Below are 20,768 nucleotides of genomic sequence, written 5' to 3' on the forward strand. Positions count from 1 at the left end.
AAACCACCACCCAAAGACATGGAGTAGACATGGAGCGACCCATGTCTGTAGCCGCATATCTAACAGAGGATGTCCTTGTCAGGTATCAATGGGAGGAGAGGCTCTTGGTCCTGTGAAGGCTCAATGCCCAGTGTAGGGGAATGCCAGGGTGGGGAGGCAGGAGGAATTGGGTGAATGAGTGGAGGAGCACCCTCATAGAAGTAGGGGGAGGAGGATGGGATGGGGGTTGTGTGGAGAGGTCCAGAGGGGAAACCGGGAAAGGGAATAACATTTGAAATGTAAATAAAGAAAATATCCAATTAAAAAAATAGAAGAAAAACATCTCTAAAACTCAACAAAGTGTTTCTCTTAAAAGCCTAAGTAGTGCCCTCCTCCATCCCACATGGCTAATTGATAAAATCTATTTTACGTCCACCTACAGTTTTGTTTCATTTGTTCCTATCTCCTAATGGCTCTGTTGCTCTAAAAACACAACTGGATTGTTCCATCACTGGGAAATTAAATGCAAACTGTGATCTTGGTTGGAGATCATGGGTTGAATAGAGGTGACCCAGAATAGGGAGAGGCAGCTCATACCACCCAGGCAGTTAATGCATCTTTAACATGTGTTTAGGACAAACTGCATCTGGGGATTATGTCTCACCACGGGAACTGAAAGATAAAATGAATCGTTCCTCTCCCAAGTCATTTTTCTTACTTTTTCATTTTCTCCTTTTAACTTAAGCCTCCTCCTCCTCTTCTGCAATTAGAATTAGACATCAGATGGAGATAAGCTCTGGTTTCTCCCCATTTAATGCTAGCTACCTTCTCACTTTGTTCTTAAACTAACCTAACTTTTGGAAACTTCTAGAAGCACCAGGCTAAATGTTGTAGAATACACCAGAAGATGCTGTTGTTAAGAACTGGGCCATGGGTTCTGGTCTTAACAACACATACTTGTCAAAATACACTCTCATTTTGACAAGGAGGCCTGACAAGGAAAAGCAACTCAGTGGCCCAAAATATTAGCCATGGTATGATAGATCAAAGGAGTACCTGGAAATAGTTTGAACTGTGAGTTAGAAAAATGAAGGAATAAAAAACAAAATGTGTACTGCCAGAATTACTGCCCACCACCGTTTGTGGCTTCTGGATGAGAAATGTTTCATACTGGAGCTAATTCACCTGAAAACCGGGCTCTCTGGCAGACACTGGGAGAGCTGCGAGGTCGTTCAACTCTGGTGAGAATGCCTGGCTGTGCGTGAGCTCTAAGAGTTATTTGTGTTCAGCCTTTCTAATGGTTTCACTGGGCCTTGAGGAGCTTCCTCTTCTGCACATGCATGTCAGTATTGTGCCGAAATCTGGAGAAGCCACATGTTCCGTACGTACCACTCCTTCAGAAGCCTAGCCTGCAGAGGTCAAGATACTTCAGTCTCCCCACATGCTAGCCCCGCCCAGATCTGGAAGAAGACCAGCCGCATGGCTGCGTTCTCTAACCACCATGGATCTCTTGACTCTTCCCAGGTAGTAAGCTGGGATTCACCTCTGTTTGCTCCATCTTCTCTGGATCGCTGCTTGTCTCGGTCTCCTGTCTAATTCATGTCTCCAAAGCCTTCGCCCCATTTAGTCTCACTTGTATTTTTATATTTTTGTTAACTGAGAATTTCATGCAGCCTAAATGTTCAGCTGGTAGATGGATAATGAAAACGTGGTAGCTTTATACCACGGAATCTTACTCATCAGTAAAGTAACGTGGATTAGGAGAGTTGCAGGTAAATGATTAGATCAGGGAAATATACTGAGTGAGGTTAACCCAAACGGGAAAAGACAAATGGCATGTACTCTCACTCGTGTGGATCTTAGCATTAAATCTTTACATGTATGTGCTTAATTTATAATGCCTCTAAAAAAAAGCCTAGGGGAGTATGAAAGTGCAACTGGTGTGGCGAGGGAAGAAAATCTCAAGGGAAGAACTATCTGTACTCTTTTGGGTTTCATTGTTGTCTTCCGACTGTTTCCAGAAAGAGATCATGTTCCAGATTCTTCGATATTGATGATGCGAAATCCCTACAGGGATATTTGAAGGTTCATAAGATTGTTTTCCGTGGCCACTCTCTGAGCCTCTTTCCTATGATCGTAAGCCTATTAAGTGGAATCTATATGTAAAAAATAAATATTCGGGCGGAAAGTAAAATGAACAAAAAATGTTTTTTGAAATAATTTATAGTAGTCAGCAGTTTAATATGTATTTACTCATAGCGTATTTGAAAGGGAATTTTTAGAATTAAGAAAATCTTACCTACGATTCATTTTCATATAAATTGAATTTTTAACAAACACTAAACTTAGTGAAGTTGCCGAAACTTTACATTTCAGACATCTCACTGCATACTTTCAAATAGGTTTGGGGTATATTTGCTGACTGTAAATTTTTTTAAATGTATTTTCATGGACCCTTTAAGAACCTTAACCTGAAGTGCCTAAAGGATCGAGCCCTCTTGCTTCCTTTGTAAACTCAGGGTGCTTGTAACTTAACACTCAGTAGCTCTCACTCATCTTGGGATGGCATTTGAACACTGGAGTCTCTTTAATTCCCTAGATGCAAGTGAATCACCTTGTCAAATTCCAGTTTCCCCTTCGTTGGGTGCTAGGCAAATCCAGTTCATTCCTGTGGCCCAACCTGGAGACTTTATCCCAGTCAGGCAAAGCAGCTCCAAGGCCATGTGCCTGTGTTTCCAATCCTTAAATAGTAGTTCTCCATCAGGAGTGCCACTCCCCCTCTATTTGATATCATAGAGAAAGAAGCGCTAGTTTCCCTCCCACGTTTAATGGTAGCCAGGGTCGCACTTCAATTTTAATTTAGACCTAAGTTTGAGAAGCTTCTAGAAACACCAGGCTGAACACTGTAATACATCAGAAAATGCTGCTGATGTCCTGTGGGCTACAGATCCTGCTGCCGTGCACTGAAAACAGTGTTCCCACTTGAAGGGGGAGAGTTGGCAGTATATGAGATAGCTTTGGTCATCACACCTTGGGTGAGAGGGTGCCCTGCTTTCTTCTTTATCTTGTGTGCAAAGTTCATACATAGGGCTGAGCACCCAGAAATGCTCAGGAAACTCCCCTTCCGGCAACTCTGTAGATGACAGAGTCGACAGTGAAAGGGCTGAGAGACATTTTTTTAAACCAATGTGGGTCCAAAGTAAAGAGCTTACTCAGAAAGGAAACACTACTGGTAGCCTTCCTGTTGGCATTTTTGAAAAGAGCTACCATGATCTTCTTGGCAAAATTTGCATAACGTACATTCAATCTACAGAGAGAACAAGCTCGTATTTCCCTAAAATTAGCGGTGCTGGACGCTAAGAACGATTTAATTCATACCAAAGTTAGACACTTTGGTTGCTGAGTTATGGACACTCACTTTCAAAGCCATATTTGCACCCAGGAGCCTCCCACACTGGTCCACTGATTTCACTTCAAACAGCTTGTAAATGAAGATTATTTATTCCCATCTTGAAATCCCCAGGAATCTTTGTCCGTTGTTCGTATCACTAACATGGGTACTGATACTCTGTCTTGAGTTCACAACAAATTGGTATCCTTCCCATGAACAAGAGGAAACGATATGAAAATTTCAGGGGAATCTCATCGGAGGACATTGAAGTGAGATTCCGCTGAAGTACGGTTCATAATACAGTAATACTTACCTGGAGATGAAATGCTTCATCTGAGGTAATTAACAAGAACGGGCACTGCCTGTCAATATTAATTCTCCTCCTTTCCTATTATGTTTCCATTTGATATGGAAATACCCTGAGTTTGTAGCCTTGAGGTGTTCTAGTCTTGAGAGCTTGTGCATAATGAACAGGAAGTAAATGAATGGAGTTTGGTGACAGCATTCATGTCTCCTTCTTGCGTTTTCTTTATTGGGTCTAGTATTGTTCTTAAACTTTCACAAATAACTGAGTGAGTTCATAGCTCTAGAAGGTTTGTGGGAGTGCTCCCCTCCCCCAACTTGGTAGGAGAATGCTTAACCTTCTTTCAGTCAATCAAAACATCTCATTTACCAAATCTTTCCCCACATTTATTCAAACTGGGGCTGCATTGTTATTATCTGAGCCCAAAGACATTTTGCATTTTTAAACCCCTTTCTTTATGAAAATAAAAATTATGCTTTATAGTTTATCTGGTATAAACCTGAACATGTTGCATACTAAAATATTTTCCTCTTCCTGAGCAGAAGGTCTCAGAGAATGCCTCACTGCAAATGGCTGTTGATGCTGCTGGACATTGCAGCATCTGGTTTTACTGGAATCTACTGGGAAACTCGGGCTTTACACTACCCCCAAAGAAGCTGCATTTCCATTCATAAGACAGTATTGCCATCCTTCCCCCACTCACTGGAACAGTATCAGAAGAGATGTGATACGACACTAGACTTAATACAACCCTGAACTGTACAATATCCCAGGCTTCAGTAAAAAGCCGCAAAATGTATAGGAATGCCACAAAGAAGTATTATTTAAGATAGCCCTTTTGAAAAAGAAAGTAGAAAATGCCTTTGAAATTTTGTTAGCAATTGGATTAACTCTGGACTATCTTTAGTAGTCTGGAAAATGGATAATTTTTTTTGAGATTCTCTCCTGGAACTTGCTCTGTAGACCTCAAACTCAAAGAGACCCATTAACCTCTGCCTCCCAAATGCTGGGATTAGAAGCATGCACCATCACAACCCACCTTGTCTGAACCTTTTAACTCTACTGGTGCTTTGAATCTGTTAACATGGGATGTCTTTTCCTTTGTGGGTGTCTTCTTCAGTTCTTTCCTGAGTGTTCTGTCATGGAGATAGTACACCTCCTTGGTTGCGCTTAATCCTAAGTCTAAAGATTTTATTGCCAATGGAATTCTTTTCTCACTTGTTTTTCTGATTTCTCGTTGCTAGTATAATAGAAATGCAACAGGGTTTGGGATGGGGAGACTTTTCTGAGGGTTTTGTTCAGGGGGGAAGAATTGAGCACATTCTACTTTAATACCATTGATTCGCCCTTCAAAAACCACTCCTACCAGCTGGGTGAGCAGAATACGCTGCTCCACAAGGCTCAAAATGTAGCTACCCAACATGCACCTCTTTTCTACTCTCAGAGATGGGAAGCATTTGTTCGTTTTCATTTCCGTAGCCTGAATTAATAAATAAATTTGTGAATATTTTCATTTGTTCATTGGTGATATAAATTTCTTTTTTTTTCTTTCTTTCTTTTTTTTTTTTTATTAACTTGAGTATTTCTTATATACATTTCAAGTGTTATTCCCTTTCCCGGTTTCCGGGCAAACATCCCCCTTCCCCCTCCCCTTCCTTATGGGTGTTCCCCTCCCAACCCTCCCCCCATTGCCGCCCTCCCCCCATAGTCTAGTTCGCTGAGGGTTCAGTCTTAGCAGAACCCAGGGCTTCCCCTTCCACTGGTGCTCTTACTAGGATATTCATTGCTACCTATGGGGTCAGAGTCCAGGGTCAGTCCATGTATAGTCTTTAGGTAGTGGCTTAGTCCCTGGAAGCTCTGGTTGCTTGGCATTGTTGTACATATGGGGTCTCGAGCCCCTTCAAGCTCTTCCAGTTCTTTCTCTGATTCCTTCAACGGGGGTCCTATTCTCAGTTCAGTGGTTTGCTGCTGGCATTCGCCTCTGTATTTGCTGTATTCTGGCTGTGTCTCTCAGGAGCAATCTACATCCGGCTCCTGTCGGTCTGCATTTCTTTGCTTCATCCATCTTGTCTAATTGGATGGCTGTATATGAATGGGCCACATGTGGGGCAGGCTCTGAATGGGTGTTCCTTCAGTCTCTGTTTTAATCTTTGCCTCTCCCTTCCCTGCCAAGGGTATTCTTTTTCCTCATTTAAAGAAGGAGTGAAGCATTCACATTTTGATCATCCGTCTTGAGTTTCGTTTGTTCTAGGGATCTAGGGTAATTCAAGCATTTGGGCTAATAGCCACTTATCAATGAGTGCATACCATGTATGTCTTTCTGTGATTGGGTTAGCTCACTCAGGATGATATTTTCCAGTTCCAACCATTTGCCTACGATTTTCATAAACTCGTTGTTTTTGATAGCTGAGTAATATTCCATTGTGTAGATGTACCACATTTTCTGTATCCATTCCTCTGTTGAAGGGCATCTGGGTTCTTTCCAGTTTCTGGCTATTATAAATAAGGCTGCGATGAACATAGTGGAGCACGTGTCTCTTTTATATGTTGAGGCATCTTTTGGGTATATGCCCAAGAGAGGTATAGCTGGATCCTCAGGCAGTTCAATGTCCAATTTTCTGAGGAACCTCCAGACTGATTTCCAGAATGGTTTTACCAGTCTGCAATCCCACCAACAATGGAGGAGTGTTCCTCTTTCTCCACATCCTCGCCAGCATCTGCTGTCACCTGAGTTTTTGATCTTAGCCATTCTCACTGGTGTGAGGTGAAATCTCAGGGTTGTTTTGATTTGCATTTCCCTTATGACTAAAGATGTTGAACATTTCTTTAGGTGTTTCTCAGCCATTCGGCATTCCTCAGCTGTGAATTCTTTGTTTAGCTCTGAACCCCATTTTTTAATAGGGTTATTTGTTTCCCTGCGGTCTAACTTCTTGAGTTCTTTGTATATTTTGGATATAAGGCCTCTATCTGTTGTAGGATTGGTAAAGATCTTTTCCCAATCTGTTGGTTGCCGTTTTGTCCTAACCACCGTGTCCTTTGCCTTACAGAAGCTTTGCAGTTTTATGAGATCCCATTTGTCGATTCTTGACCTTAGAGCATGAGCCATTGGTGTTTTGTTCAGGAAATTTTTTCCAGTGCCCATGTGTTCCAGATGCTTCCCTAGTTTTTTTTCTATTAGTTTGAGTGTGTCTGGTTTGATGTGGAGGTCCTTGATCCACTTGGACTTAAGCTTTGTACAGGGTGATAAGCATGGATCGATCTGCATTCTTCTACATGTTGCCCTCCAGTTGAACCAGCACCATTTGCTGAAAATGCTATCTTTTTTCCATTGGATGGTTTTGGCTCCTTTGTCAAAAATCAAGTGACCATAGGTGTGTGGGTTCATTTCTGGGTCTTCAATTCTATTGCATTGGTCTATCTGTCTGTCTCTGTACCAATACCATGCAGTTTTTATCACTATTGCTCTGTAATACTGCTTGAGTTCAGGGATAGTGATTCCCCCTGAAGTCCTTTTATTGTTGAGGATAGCTTTAGCTATCCTGGGTTTTTGTTATTCCAGATGAATTTGCAAATTGTTCTGTCTAACTCTTTGAAGAATTGGATTGGTATTTTGATGGGGATTGCATTGAATCTGTAGATTGCTTTTGGTAAAATGGCCATTTTTACTATATTAATCCTGCCAATCCATGAGCATGGGAGATCTTTCCATCTTCTGAGGTCTTCTTCAATTTCTTTCCTCAGTGTCTTGAAGTTCTTATTGTACAGATCTTTTACTTGCTTGGTTAAAGTCACACCGAGGTACTTTATATTATTTGGGTCTATTATGAAGGGTGTCGTTTCCCTAATTTCTTTCTCGGCTTGTTTCTCTTTTGTATAGACGAAGGCAACTGATTTATTTGAGTTAATTTTATGCCCAGCCACTTTGCTGAAGTTGTTTATCAGCTTTAGTAGTTCTCTGGTGGAACTTTTGGGATCACTTAAATATACTATCATGTCATCTGCAAATAGTGATATTTTGACCTCTTCTTTTCCGATCTGTATCCCCTTGATCTCCTTTTGTTGTCTGATTGCTCTGGCTAGAACTTCAAGAACTATATTGAATAAGTAGGGAGAGAGTGGGCAGCCTTGTCTAGTCCCTGATTTTAGTGGGATTGCTTCAAGTTTCTCTCCATTTAGTTTAATGTTAGCAACTGGTTTGCTGTATATGGCTTTTACTATGTTTAGGTATGGGCCTTGAATTCCTATTCTTTCCAGGACTTTTATCATGAAGGGGTGTTGAATTTTGTCAAATGCTTTCTCAGCATCTAATGAAATGATCATGTGGTTCTGTTCTTTCAGTTTGTTTATATAATGGATCACGTTGATGGTTTTCTGTATATTAAACCATCCCTGCATGCCTGGGATGAAGCCTACTGGTTCATGGTGGATGATTGTTTTGATGTGCTCTTGAATTCGGTTTGCCAGAATTTTGTTGAGTATTTTTGCGTCGATATTCATAAGGGAAATTATTCTGAAGTTCTCTTTCTTTGTTGTGTCTTTGTGTGGTTTAGGTATAAGAGTAATTGTGGCTTCGTAGAAGGAATTCGGTAGGGCTCCATCTGTTTCAATTTTGTGGAATAGTTTGGATAATATTGGTATGAGGTCTTCTATGAAGGTTTGATAGAATTCTGCACTAAACCCGTCTGGACCTGGGCTCTTTTTGGTTGGGAGACCTTTAATGACTGTTTTTATTTCCTTAGGAGTTATGGGGTTGTTTAACTGGTTTATCTGTTCCTGATTTAACTTCGATACCTGGTATCTGTCTAGGAAATTTTCCATTTCCTGAAGATTTTCAAGTTTTGTTGAATATAGGTTTTTATAGTAAGATCTGATGATTTTTTGAATTTCCTCTGAATCTATAGTTATGTCTCCCTTTTCATTTCTGATTTTGTTAATTTGGACGCACTCTCTGTGTCCTCTCGTTAGTCTGGCTAAGGGTTTATCTATCTTGTTGATTTTCTCAAAGAACCAACTTTTAGTTCTGTTGATTCTTTCTATGGTCCTTTTTGTTTCTACTTGGTTGATTTCAGCTCTGAGTTTGATTATTTCCTGCCTTCTACTCCTCCTGGGTGTATTTGCTTCTTTTTGTTCTAGAGCTTTTAGGTGTGCTGTCAAGCTGCTGACATATGCTCTTTCCTGTTTCTTTCTGCAGGCACTCAGTGCTATGAGTTTTCCTCTTAGCACAGCTTTCATTGTGTCCCATAAGTTTGGGTATGTTGTACCTTCATTTTCATTAAATTCTAAAAAGTTTTTAATTTCTTTCTTTATTTCTTCCTTGACCAGGTTATCATTGAGTAGAGCATTGTTCAATTTCCACGTATATGTGGGCATTCTTCCCTTATTGTTATTGAAGACCAGTTTTAGGCCGTGGTGGTCCGATAGCACGCATGGGATTATTTCTATCTTTCTGTACCTGTTGAGGCCCGTTTTTTGACCAATTATATGGTCAATTTTGGAGAAAGTACCATGAGGAGCTGAGAAGGAGGTATATCCTCTTGCTTTAGGATAGAATGTTCTATAAATATCCGTTAAGTCCATTTGGCTCATGACTTCTCTTAGTCTGTCGACATCACTGTTTAATTTCTGTTTCCATGATCTGTCCATTGATGAGAGTGGGGTGTTGAAATCTCCCACTATTATTGTGTGAGGTGCAATGTGTGTTTTGAGCTTTAGTAAGGTTTCTTTTACGTATGTAGGTGCCCTTGTATTTGGGGCATAGATATTTAGGATTGAGAGTTCATCTTGGTGGATTTTTCCTTTGATGAATATGAAGTGTCCTTCCTTATCTTTTTTGATGACTTTTAGTTGAAAATTGATTTTATTTGATATTAGAATGGCTACTCCAGCTTGCTTCTTCTGACCATTTGCTTGGAAAGTTGTTTTCCAGCCTTTCACTCTGAGGTAGTGTCTGTCTTTGTCTCTGAGGTGTGTTTCCTGTAGGCAGCAGAATGCAGGGTCCTCGTTGCGTATCCAGTTTGTTAATCTATGTCTTTTTATTGGGGAGTTGAGGCCATTGATATTGAGAGATATTAAGGCATAGTGATTATTGCTTCCCGTTATATTCATATTTGGATGTGAGGTTATGTTTGTGTGCTTTCATTCTCTTTGTTTTGTTGCCAAGACGATTAGTTTCTTGCTTCTTCTAGGGTATAGCTTGCCTCCTTACGTTGGGCTTTACCATTTATTATCCTTTGTAGTGCTGGATTTGTAGAAAGATATTGTGTAAATTTGGTTTTGTCATGGAATATCTTGGTTTCTCCATCAATGTTAATTGAGAGTTTTGCTGGATACAGTAACCTGGGCTGGCATTTGTGTTCTCTTAGGGTCTGTATGACATCAGTCCAGGATCTTCTGGCCTTCATAGTTTCTGGCGAGAAGTCTGGTGTGATTCTGATAGGTCTCCCTTTATATGTTACTTGACCTTTTTCCCTTACTGCTTTTAATATTCTTTCTTTATTTTGTGCGTTTGGTGTTTTGACAATTATGTGACGGGAGGTGTTTCTTTTCTGGTCCAATCTATTTGGAGTTCTGTAGGCTTCTTGTATGCCTATGGGTATCTCTTTTTTTAGGTTAGGGAAGTTTTCTTCTATGATTTTGTTGAAGATATTTACTGGTCCTTTGAGCTGGGAGTCTTCACTCTCTTCTATACCTATTATCCTTAGGTTTGATCTTCTCATTGAGTCCTGGATTTCCTGTATGTTTTGGACCAGTAGCTTTTTCTGCTTTACATTATCTTTGACAGTTGAGTCAATGATTTCTATGGAATCTTCTGCTCCTGAGATTCTCTCTTCCATCTCTTGTATTCTGTTGGTGAAGCTTGTATCTACAGCTCCTTGTCTCTTCTTTTGGTTTTCTATATCCAGGGTTGTTTCCATGTGTTCTTTCTTGATTGCTTCTATTTCCATTTTTAATTCCTTCAACTGTTTGATTGTGTTTTCCTGGAATTCTTTCAGGGATTTTTGTGTCTCCTCTCTATGGGCTTCTACTTGTTTATTTATGTTTTCCTGGAATTCTTTCAGGGATTTTTGTGTCTCCTCTCTATGGGCTTCTACTTGTTTATTTATGTTTTCCTGGAATTCTTTCAGGGATTTTTGTGTCTCCTCTCTATGGGCTTCTACCTGTTCATTTATGTTTTCCTGGAATTCTTTCAGGCATTTTTGCGATTCCTCTCTGTAGGCTTCTACTTGTTCTCTAAGGGAGTTCTCCACGTCTTTCTTGAAGTCCTCCAGCATCATGATTAAAAATGATTTTGAAACTAGATCTTGCTTTTCTGGTGTGTTTGGATATTCCATGTTTGTTTTGATGGGAGAATTGGGCTCCGATGGTGCCATGTAGTCTTGGTTTCTGTTGCTTGTGTTCCTGCGCTTGCCTCTCGCCATCGGATTATCTCTAGTGTTACTTTGTTCTGCTATTTCTGACAGTGGCTAGACTGTCCTATAAGCCTGTGTGTCAGGAGTGCTGTAGACCTGTTTTCCTGTTTTCTTTCAGCCAGTTATGGGGACAGAGTGTTCTGCTTTCGGGCGTGTAGTTTTTCCTCTCTACAGGTCTTCAGCTGTTCCTGTTGGCCTGTGTCTTGAGTTCACCAGGCAGCTTTCTTGCAGGGGAAAAGTTGGTCCTACCTGTGGTTCCAAGGCTCAAGTTTGCTCGTGGGGTACTGCCTAAGTCCTCTCCTCGGCGGCAGCACCCGGGAAGATCTGCGCCGCTCTTTCCGGGAGCCTCCGTGCACCAGGGTTCCAGATGGCGTTTGGTGTTTTCCTCTGGCGTCTGGACGTGCACAGAGTGCAGTCTCTTCTGGTTTCCCAGGCTTGTCTGCCTCTCTGAATGTTTAGCTCTCCCTCTCACGGGATTTGGGTGCAGAGAACTGTTTATCCGGTCTGTTTCCTTCAGGTTCAGGCGGTGTCTCAGGCAGGGGTCCTGCTGCTCCTGGGCCCTCCCCCACGGGAGCCCAGAGGCCTTATACAGTTTCCTCTTGGGCCAGGGATGTGGGCAGGGGTGAGCAGTGTTGGTGGTCTCTTCCGCTCTGCAGCCTCAGGAGTGCCCACCTGACCAGTCGGTGAGGTCTCTCTCTCTCACGGGGTCTGGGAGCAGAGAGCTGCTGCGGGCCGGGATCCGCGGGTCTAAATTTCTTCTTCAGCTTGTCCATTTACTATAATTCATCTATGTTGGTAGTTGTTTTGTTTTGTTTTTTTCTAAAATGTCTAGCTCTTATTTTATTTCAACATTGATTTACATCTTTTTACATTTTTAAGTTGCAGTTGAAAATCTGGATGAGTATAATAGGGTAATAAATTTTTGTATTTAATGGTCTTTGAAATTAAAGTCCCTAATTAAAATTGTTATTGTATTAGGAAAATGTGCATATAAAATATATCACTGGAAGCTGAAAGGCAAGCAAGAATCTGGAAGAAAATAATGATGAAACCTATATTTAATAAAGACAAGTATCTAGAATATGCAAAAATAAATTACACCCTGGAAATAATACAGTGATGAAGCCCATCACAAAAGTTGCAAGTTTTAAATAGACATTTTACAAAAGGAGACGTAACAATGCCTGGTACACACATAGAGAACTGATCAGTTCTTTTGTTAACAGAAAAAAATGGTCATTTAAAGCCACAGTGAGATATTATTTTATACATACTGGATCACTATAATTAAAAAGGTAGACCATAAAAACATTAATCGAGGGTGTATGGAAGTGAGAATACTGATATATTCGTGGTTCAAATGTAAAGGGTCCTCATTACATTGGGAATTATGTCTTGTTTTTCCATTTTGTTTCAATGTATTAAGCCTATGTGAAAATCACTTAAAATATTATGTACCTCATGTTTTTGCTTTCCCTATAATTCTTATCACTTGGACATGAGCAGTTTTTAAATATTTCCTATTTATGGCATTGGACTTAGTTGATGTCAGGGGATCACATCTGAATCATAAAGAATGATGAGTGAATTTTAAAATATTTGAAGAAAGTAAAATTGAACAAAATAAGACCTGACTTTTAATCCAGTGTGTAAAATGTATATGCACGTCCCTTTCTTAATAAAGACAGTATTTGTTGGTCCTAAATTCCTATGTTGAATGTATAATAATAGGTTTATTATGGATATTATTCAATAGCATATAGAGTCCATTTTAATTTTTAAAATTGTCTGAGACTTAAATTTTTATATTGTTATGATTACAGATAACAAAGACTATAAATTATACTTGAACTGAGAATAATTAATACTTGAGAAATGTGGCATCTTAAACTGAAGAGAATCTAATTTAAATCTTTACTTTGCAACATTACGGTAGGAAATACCTTCATGAAGAGAAATTAGCTAGATAAAGGCCTTAGCAGGTGCAGTTGGCTATTCAAGTTGCCTTGTAGTTCCTGTGTAACATTTCACATCAAAATGTCCAAGAACCATTAGTCATAATGGCATAGAAACAGAGTAAGTGAAAAGCAGCTTGTAGCTAGTACAGGCATCTGTGCCCTTCAAATAGCACTGCTTGGGACAGAGAATAAAACATGTCTTGGAAAGTTTCTTTTTATCTAGAAAGTCTCAAGAAGTCTAAAACCTCAGCCCCAATCCCTCTATTAAGAAAAACCAAATTAATTTATCCTCTACTAGAAGGATATTTTCAGTTAGGCACAGGATAGAGATGACCTAGTGAAATATTTCAGAGTAATTTGCTGTAGTCTAGCTCCTCCGTTCTTGTAGGTATGGAGAATGGACTATTGCTTTAATGTTTCATGCTGGGGTCATAATCACAGGTCAGGGGGCACACAGAAAGATAAGCCAGTGATGTATTAACCCAAAATGGTTATTTGCTGTGTAGTCACAAGCAAGGGCAAATAATTACAATTCAGGAAAGAACGGGGAAGATTAGTGTCTGTAGATGATCTTGGCCCCAAGGGGAGAGGAAAGGGCAGAGGCAAACAAGCAGACCAAACAAGGTCATAAACCAGAATTAGGCACAGGTAGAAGAATTCCTGGAGGAATGGCAATAAGACATATTTTATACCAGGAACTGTGTTTTGTGGCATGACAGCAGTCTACTGGGTTAAGTCACAGTGGAGTGCCCAGAGTAATGATCTTGTTTGCTCTATTTGTGTGCATGAGACATTCCTTACCTGGTCAGTTTTCCTCTAAGACTATTCTTAGCTGGTGTAGACTTCACTCTAGCCCAGTCGTGTTGTAGATCAATGCCTTGGTTGTCCTCAGTGTGCGCAGCTGAAGGTACTACTCAACATGCGGTTCCTAACGCCTTGCAATCTGTTTCCATTTCAGCCTGGATTATTTCTGTCAGTGCAGTCTCACCACATGGTTTGAGAAATGGCTGTAGAGAACAACACCCAACGCAGTTACTCCATCATCCCATGTTTTATATTTGTTGAGGTAAGTGTAACTTTAAAGCTATAAACATGTGGTAATAGCAAATGCCATGCTGAGACTATGTATTCTTTTGTGAAATTAATCTTTTGATTGGGTCAAGTGTTGATATCACAAAGAGAATCAATAATTTTAAAAGGATGCTTATTAAATATGAAATCATATATAAGAAGGTGTCTTTTTAGGACAAAGTACATTTTTACTCTGTTTTCTTATTTTTCAATGATCCTATGAATATATTAGCTATGAAAGTCAATGCAAGCACTTTAATTAAATTCTCCTTTAAAAATCAATATCCTTTTCCAAAAATCCAATAAGGCAGGCAGTTTAACCAATGTTACTAGTTCATGCTCTTTTGCCTCTGGAGTCTGTGGTTGGAAAAACTGGAATCGGCCACCTCTATGCCTTTTTCTCTGTAACGTTAGAAAGCTTATGTGATGGGATACTGCTTCCCATGCCTCTCTGTGAGTTGCTCCGCTGTTTCTCCTGCATTTGTTCCGCTAGTCTCCAGCATCCTTCCCCATAGCCCTTTTCCCTGTGGAGCATCTGCTGTGGAGGAGACAAAGATGAGGACATTTGGGAAAATTGGGAACCCTATGTCCAAAAGACTACTCCCCAAGTTATCTGAGAGTAAAATGTGTGTTTATCAACTATATTACTGTTTGGTCTTCTTGAGATAGGTCACCTAAGAGATTTTTTCATAAATAAAGGGCTTAAATATGAACTATAAAGAGCTGGAAAGTACCTGAGCACCTAGTCTGGGTGACTGTGTAAATAATCGCACCATTCCAAGGGCAGCTGTAGCATCTTTTATGCTGTACATCTTTTGAGTTGACTGGGGACTGTGTGTTGACTATTTACTATCTGTGAAAAGAGCCACTCAGGCTAAGCTACTACATAGCATAACAAATGCAGACTTTCAGGAACTGTGTGGACTTTTCCCTTTAGTGTTGTTGTTGTTGTTGTTGTTGTTGTTGTTGTTGTTGTTATTGTTGTTCTTGTTCTTGTTCTTGTTCTTGTTTGGACACAAAATCACCCTTTATAGTCCAGACTGTCTTGACCTCATGGCAGTCCTCCGGCTTTAGACTTGTGAGTGCTGGGATTATGGACTAATATGACCTCACCTACCTAGAAACTTTTATGCACAGCCTATGAATTATAGTGCTTTTTTTTAGTTTAAAGCTATTCTGATCCATATGTTTTTATCTGGTGGGCATTTAGGGGAAGGACAGTATTACTTGGTGGTATACTCTGTTTGACATTCGTGAAAGAGCTTCTTATATTACTGAACCTGGTGGAATAGGAGAGACGGTCAAAGCACATATAGAATTAATTAAGCTAAAATTCAAGAAGCATAAACAAATAACTCATCTCTATGACGTGCACATATTGCCTTTAACTCGCTACATGATGCAATGAACATCAGCAGTCGGATACTACCACAGCAGTGTGTGAATTATGGGCTCTACTTCTTCTTGTTGTTGAAATTGTAATGGATAAGAAGGTCCTTTTTTTCTTGTAAAACATGGAAAGAGAATATCATTTCCTATTTAAGTGTCCCCTTTCTGTAATAAAAATTAAATTTATAACATTCTGCGAGGATGCCAGGGAACAAGTCACCTGCCATCATCTGTATTTTCCCAGCACACTTTTTAGATTTACCCCCCAAACCAAACAGGAACCAAGTCTTAAAACAGGGGATGTTTTATTGCTGGAAACTGTACTTTTTGAAGGTTTTTAGTTCTAAGGTGAGGATGAAGAGTTTGACTGGTAAAGCAGAAAGAAGCTAAAGAGATAAATTAACCCTTCTGTGGCTCACCTTGACGCTGTCATCCACATGATCTGGAAAGCTGGAAGGGGAGAAATGGGTCCTTCTTTTTCTTGCTGTGTTGTCATTCTGTACAGGAGTTCAGATGTATCATTAATGTCTCTCTAGACTAAGCAGGATGGGTGAGGGATGAAATTTAGTTGAAAAGTAACAGAAAGGGAACCTCAAGGTGACTCTAATGGTTCTCACTATCGCATTGATAAATGCTTCATCATCTTCCTGTATTTCTTCCAGGCACTGCAACAAGAGTATCAGAACATGTAGCCAAGATCACTAGGTTAAAATGTCAATTGCATCAGTGGATATTGTTTTCTTTAATTAGAAAAGATATTAAACACAAGAAAACAAATCCCCAAACCCACAACCAAGAACAAAACTTAACAATTTTTTCCATGTTTGCTTAAAATGTTTTTCCCCCAGAGAAAGTAAAATGTTGCTGGTGTGACCAAAGCCTAACAACATAGAATATGATTCACATGTTTTTTATACAATGTTAATAAAAATATAATTCCCTTTCCTCCTCTAGCCCCTCCCTCCAACTCTTTCCATATCCCCATTCTCAAATTGATAGCCTTTTCTTCCATGATTATTATTGTTATTGTTAAACTCTCTCTCTCTGTGTATCTCTGCCTCTCTCTCTCTCTCTCTTTCTCTCTCTCTCTCTCTCTCTCTCTCTCTCTCACACACACACACACACACACACACACGCACACACTCACTCACTCACAAACAGTCACACAAGCACACATGTGCACACATGTGCACAGACATAAATACAACCTGATGAGTGTTTTTTTGTTATTAGTGTATAAATGGTTTCAGGCTAACTACATGGTTCTGAGAAATCAATTAAAAGGTTCATTCTGAAGAGAGAATAAGTCTTCTCTATAGGTACACTGTCTTTCAAGGCAAAGAATAATGCCTCTGATAAATGCTGAGGGTAGCATTTGTCTGTATGTATAAAAGTAAATATTTAGAAGACAGTTTGGTGCCATGACTATTTAGCTAAACAACAGTAGTAAGTCCTCTCTATTCAGCCATGGGATTCTTACTGGGTTTATAGTGAATATTTTCCTGCAGAGTGAACCTCAACCCCAGTCAGAGACCAGCTGACTCCTCTCCTAACAGTCTGTTCCTGTTGCATCAGCGAGGATGTCTTGCCTGGCAGATTAGGTATCATCTTTCATAGGGTTTGCATCTGGCTGAGCCCATTAATGCCTTTTCTCCGCTGGCAGCCTGTATAGCACCTTCTGATGCTATGAAAGCTAACCAGCAGGGAAGAAGCTTTCAGCTCGAACCTAGATCCGTTTCTATAAACCTTACATCCAGGATGTGTTGTATCTCCAGCAAAAATTATCTTACACATTATTGCTGGCGAATAACCAAGACAGTTGACAAGAGTGTTGTTTCATGGGCCTCCACAATCAACGATTGCTGAGGAGGGACCCAACTCCTCGCACTGTAGTAGCATTACCAGGGATCCATGATTTCACCTTCTTACACATGCTTTTTTTTATTTGAAAACTTTGGTAGAATTTTTTAAATTTATTTTATTCACTTTACATCCCAATATCAGCCCCCCTCCTCCAAGTATTCCCTCATGCAGATCCTCTCCTCATTCCCCCTCCTTTGAGAAAGGAGAGCCTCCTCTGGGTGTCATCCCCAACATTCCTCCTCCATTCCGAGCACATCAAGTCACTGCAGGACTAGGCACGTCCTCTCCCACTGAGAGAGGGACAAGGTGGCCCAGTTAGGGGAATGGGATCTACAGGAATGCAGGCAACAGATTCAGGGACAACCTTTACTCCAGTTGTTGGGCCACCCACATGAAGACCATGCTGCCCATCTGCTACTTATGTGCAAGGAGGCTAGGTCTAGCCTGTGCTTGCTCTTTGGTTGGTGATTCTGTCTCTTGGAGCATCTAACACATTTCTTTATACCTATACCTTTTAATTACATGGAAGTATGTTTCCTTTAGCTATTTCATACACCCTTCATTCAGTTAACCCTCCCTCCACTCATATCTGCTTTCCCAATTTAGACATTTCCTTCGCAATGTTCTTCTCTCTCCTTGCATATCATGCCTACTCTACTGTCTGCCTCTATCAAGGCATTCTCCATCCCAGTGAACATCTTTGGTTTCCTGGCTTCAACATGTACTACAAGCTAAACACACAATAGAGCAAGAATTCTTATCTGAGAGACAACATATGGTGTTCGTCTTTCTAGTTTATCTTTCTATGCCTGGGTTACTTCAACCATCCATTTTCCTGCAAAATACATATTCTTATTTTTCTTTATATCTTGATAAAATTCCATTGTTTATGTGTACAACATTTTAATTATCCATCCATCAACTGATGGAAATCTAGACTATTTCTATTTTCTAGGTGTTCAGATGAACATGGAGGCTATACAGACCTATGGGTAGATAACCAAGAGGTATAGCTTGGGATACAGTAGTTCTAGCTTTTTGAGGAAACGCCACACTGACTTTCATACTGCCTACACAGTGATCCTCCCACCCATAGTGAATAGGAATTCCTCTTTCCCCACATCCATGCGAGCATCTGTTGTCATTTGATCCATCAATGGTACTATTCTGACTGGGGTGAGATGGGAACTCAAAATAGTTTTAATTTTTAGTTTATCCCTTAGCGGGTTTTTCAGAAGTCATAACTCATAAAATTTTTAATACTTGTTTGAAGTTGACTTCATATTGTGATAACTGAGGAATGGTGACTCTATTTGGCATGAAATTTCCATGGGTAGAACAGTCAACACTATTCTACTTCCTTTCCCTCCCTGATAGTATTATTGCTGCTGCAAACTCCTCCAGCATTACTCTTCTCAATAGGTGAGCCACTCTTTCTTTTCAGCTGACTGTAATATTTGCCCCCTTTCCTAGATGTGCTTTGGTTCTTAACTGTGAATTTCTACTATAATTTATTTTGTATTTTCAGTATGAATGGCATATTTTATCCTGATAAAAATGTGGCCCTGTGGAGGGATGAAGAGGGCTACTAAGACTCAAGAAAGAAACAAAAATTACAAGGATTAGGAAGTTCTTGAAACTTAACAAGAGTCATAAGGTTCCTCTTCAAGATTATAAAGGCAGTAAAACAATTTCTGGGGAGGGAGACTGTCCTGCTAGCTGATATAGACCTTACAGAAAGCTTCAAGAATACAGGTTTCATGAGTCCTCCCCAGTGCCTGAGTGGGCTTTCACTGACTTAGCTGCCCATGCTTGAAAGTAACCCCAATAAAGTCACCGGCTTACTACGTCAGAATAGAGTAGAATCATTTCTTTCATCTGCCATTGATACCCTCTCTGGGTAAATAGATGTCTGTTTATATCCTCCACCAGCAAAAGACACACAACAATGAACACTCAAAATATATTCCATTTTCTCTTCACTGAACAACTTTCTGATGTATTTTATATCTTTCTACTTATTTCTATACTTTTTCTCTTCATTCATCTCATTTCTATTTAATTTCTAAAAATTCTGTGTGTTTTTGTTTTAATCTTTCTACTTTATAGTGTTATTTCATAGCTTCTGCCCTTCTTGCACATCTTTGATTGTACCGCATACATTTTACATACTCTAAGAATAAGGCGATTAGGCATCTTATTTGTTGTGTCTACTGCCATAGCTCGCAGTGGGTAGATTCTTTTAGGACTCCTGTGGGTATCAGGTTTGGGAGTAGTGCTTTGGAGGGACTTTTGAATAAATATTACTCTTGCACTTTGGTTTTATTATTGGAGCTCCAACTTCCATGGCCTCAAAGTCAGAGCAGTCTGTCCCTGTGTTCTTTCTACACTAGCAATGCCTTCCTTCTTAAGAGTGGAGACTGGCTTTTCACAGGATTTGCTCTTCCAACACAAGACCTCCTGTCCTGTATTGTGGACACTAAGGCCAAAACCCCAGTACTGAGATTGATCTGTAACCCTTTCTCTACACTCACCTGCACCCTCTGGAGCTCGTATACATTACCACCCAGAGTTTCTTTTCTGTTTTACCTGTGAATTCAACAGAAATATAGAGAAACAGGGGAGGGAGGGAGAAGAAAAGAGAGGAGAAAGAGAGGGAGAGAATGAAAGTTAATTGTAGGTATTTTGTACTAGATTTTTTTTCGATTACCTTTGTTCCATCAATTTATTAATTCAACAAAGTTTTCAGTGTCTACTGCTTCCCTGAGGCATTATGTGATTGCCATTTCTGACTGTTTTGCATGTAACTAAGCTTCTTCTGTAACTTGGATGGTACAAAACTCCTTGTAAAATCAGGCTTTCGTAGCCTTGCTGAAGTGAATGTATGATACAGGGTGGGGATGAGAGACGCCTGCTGCCCATTGTTGAACTCTCCCAGGCATTTTCTTGGTTACTTCTATGATCACAGACTAGTTACGTTTGGTTTATTCCTGGCAGTTGGTGAGGAGAATAAACACGAACCAATACCCATAATTCAAATTTCCTGGTGAAGTAGGAACTTGTTTTTGACTCACTTGGGAGAGGTGGCATTGAGCTGCCTGACGATGCACTGAGCAGCACGGGTGGTCTCCCTGTGGTCACAGGTCAGGAGCAACATTACCCTGGGCAGTTCTGAAATTGTACAAAACTGAGAGGGGACACCACTTACAGATTACAAGAGCACATGTAGAAAATAATGACTAGACCAAAGGGAAAGGCAGAGCATTTGGGAGGAAAACAGATAGGTTAAGATGCATAATATAAACTGGACAAGCAGGGCATTCTGGACCCCAAGGCTGGGACGCTGGACATGTAGAAAGAATCCTTTGTCATCTCCCAATGCTAGTGGGTTTTGTCTCTGACCA

At 40.1% G+C, this 20,768-nt stretch overlaps 1 protein-coding gene across 1 annotated transcript in view; it reads left to right on the forward strand.

Moving 5' to 3' along the window:
• The window catches only part of Plppr1 (phospholipid phosphatase related 1), a 287,822-nt gene that overhangs the window by 140,584 nt on the left and 126,470 nt on the right, over nucleotides 1-20,768 (forward strand). The window contains exon 2 of the mRNA NM_201271.3: nucleotides 14,000-14,107. Within this exon, the coding sequence (NP_958428.2) occupies nucleotides 14,045-14,107 (63 nt within the window). The 5' untranslated portion in view covers nucleotides 14,000-14,044. The remainder of the gene's footprint in view (nucleotides 1-13,999; nucleotides 14,108-20,768) is intronic.

Source organism: Rattus norvegicus, chromosome 5 (assembly GCF_036323735.1).
Source record: "Rattus norvegicus strain BN/NHsdMcwi chromosome 5, GRCr8, whole genome shotgun sequence".
Lineage (NCBI taxonomy): Eukaryota > Metazoa > Chordata > Mammalia > Rodentia > Muridae > Rattus > Rattus norvegicus.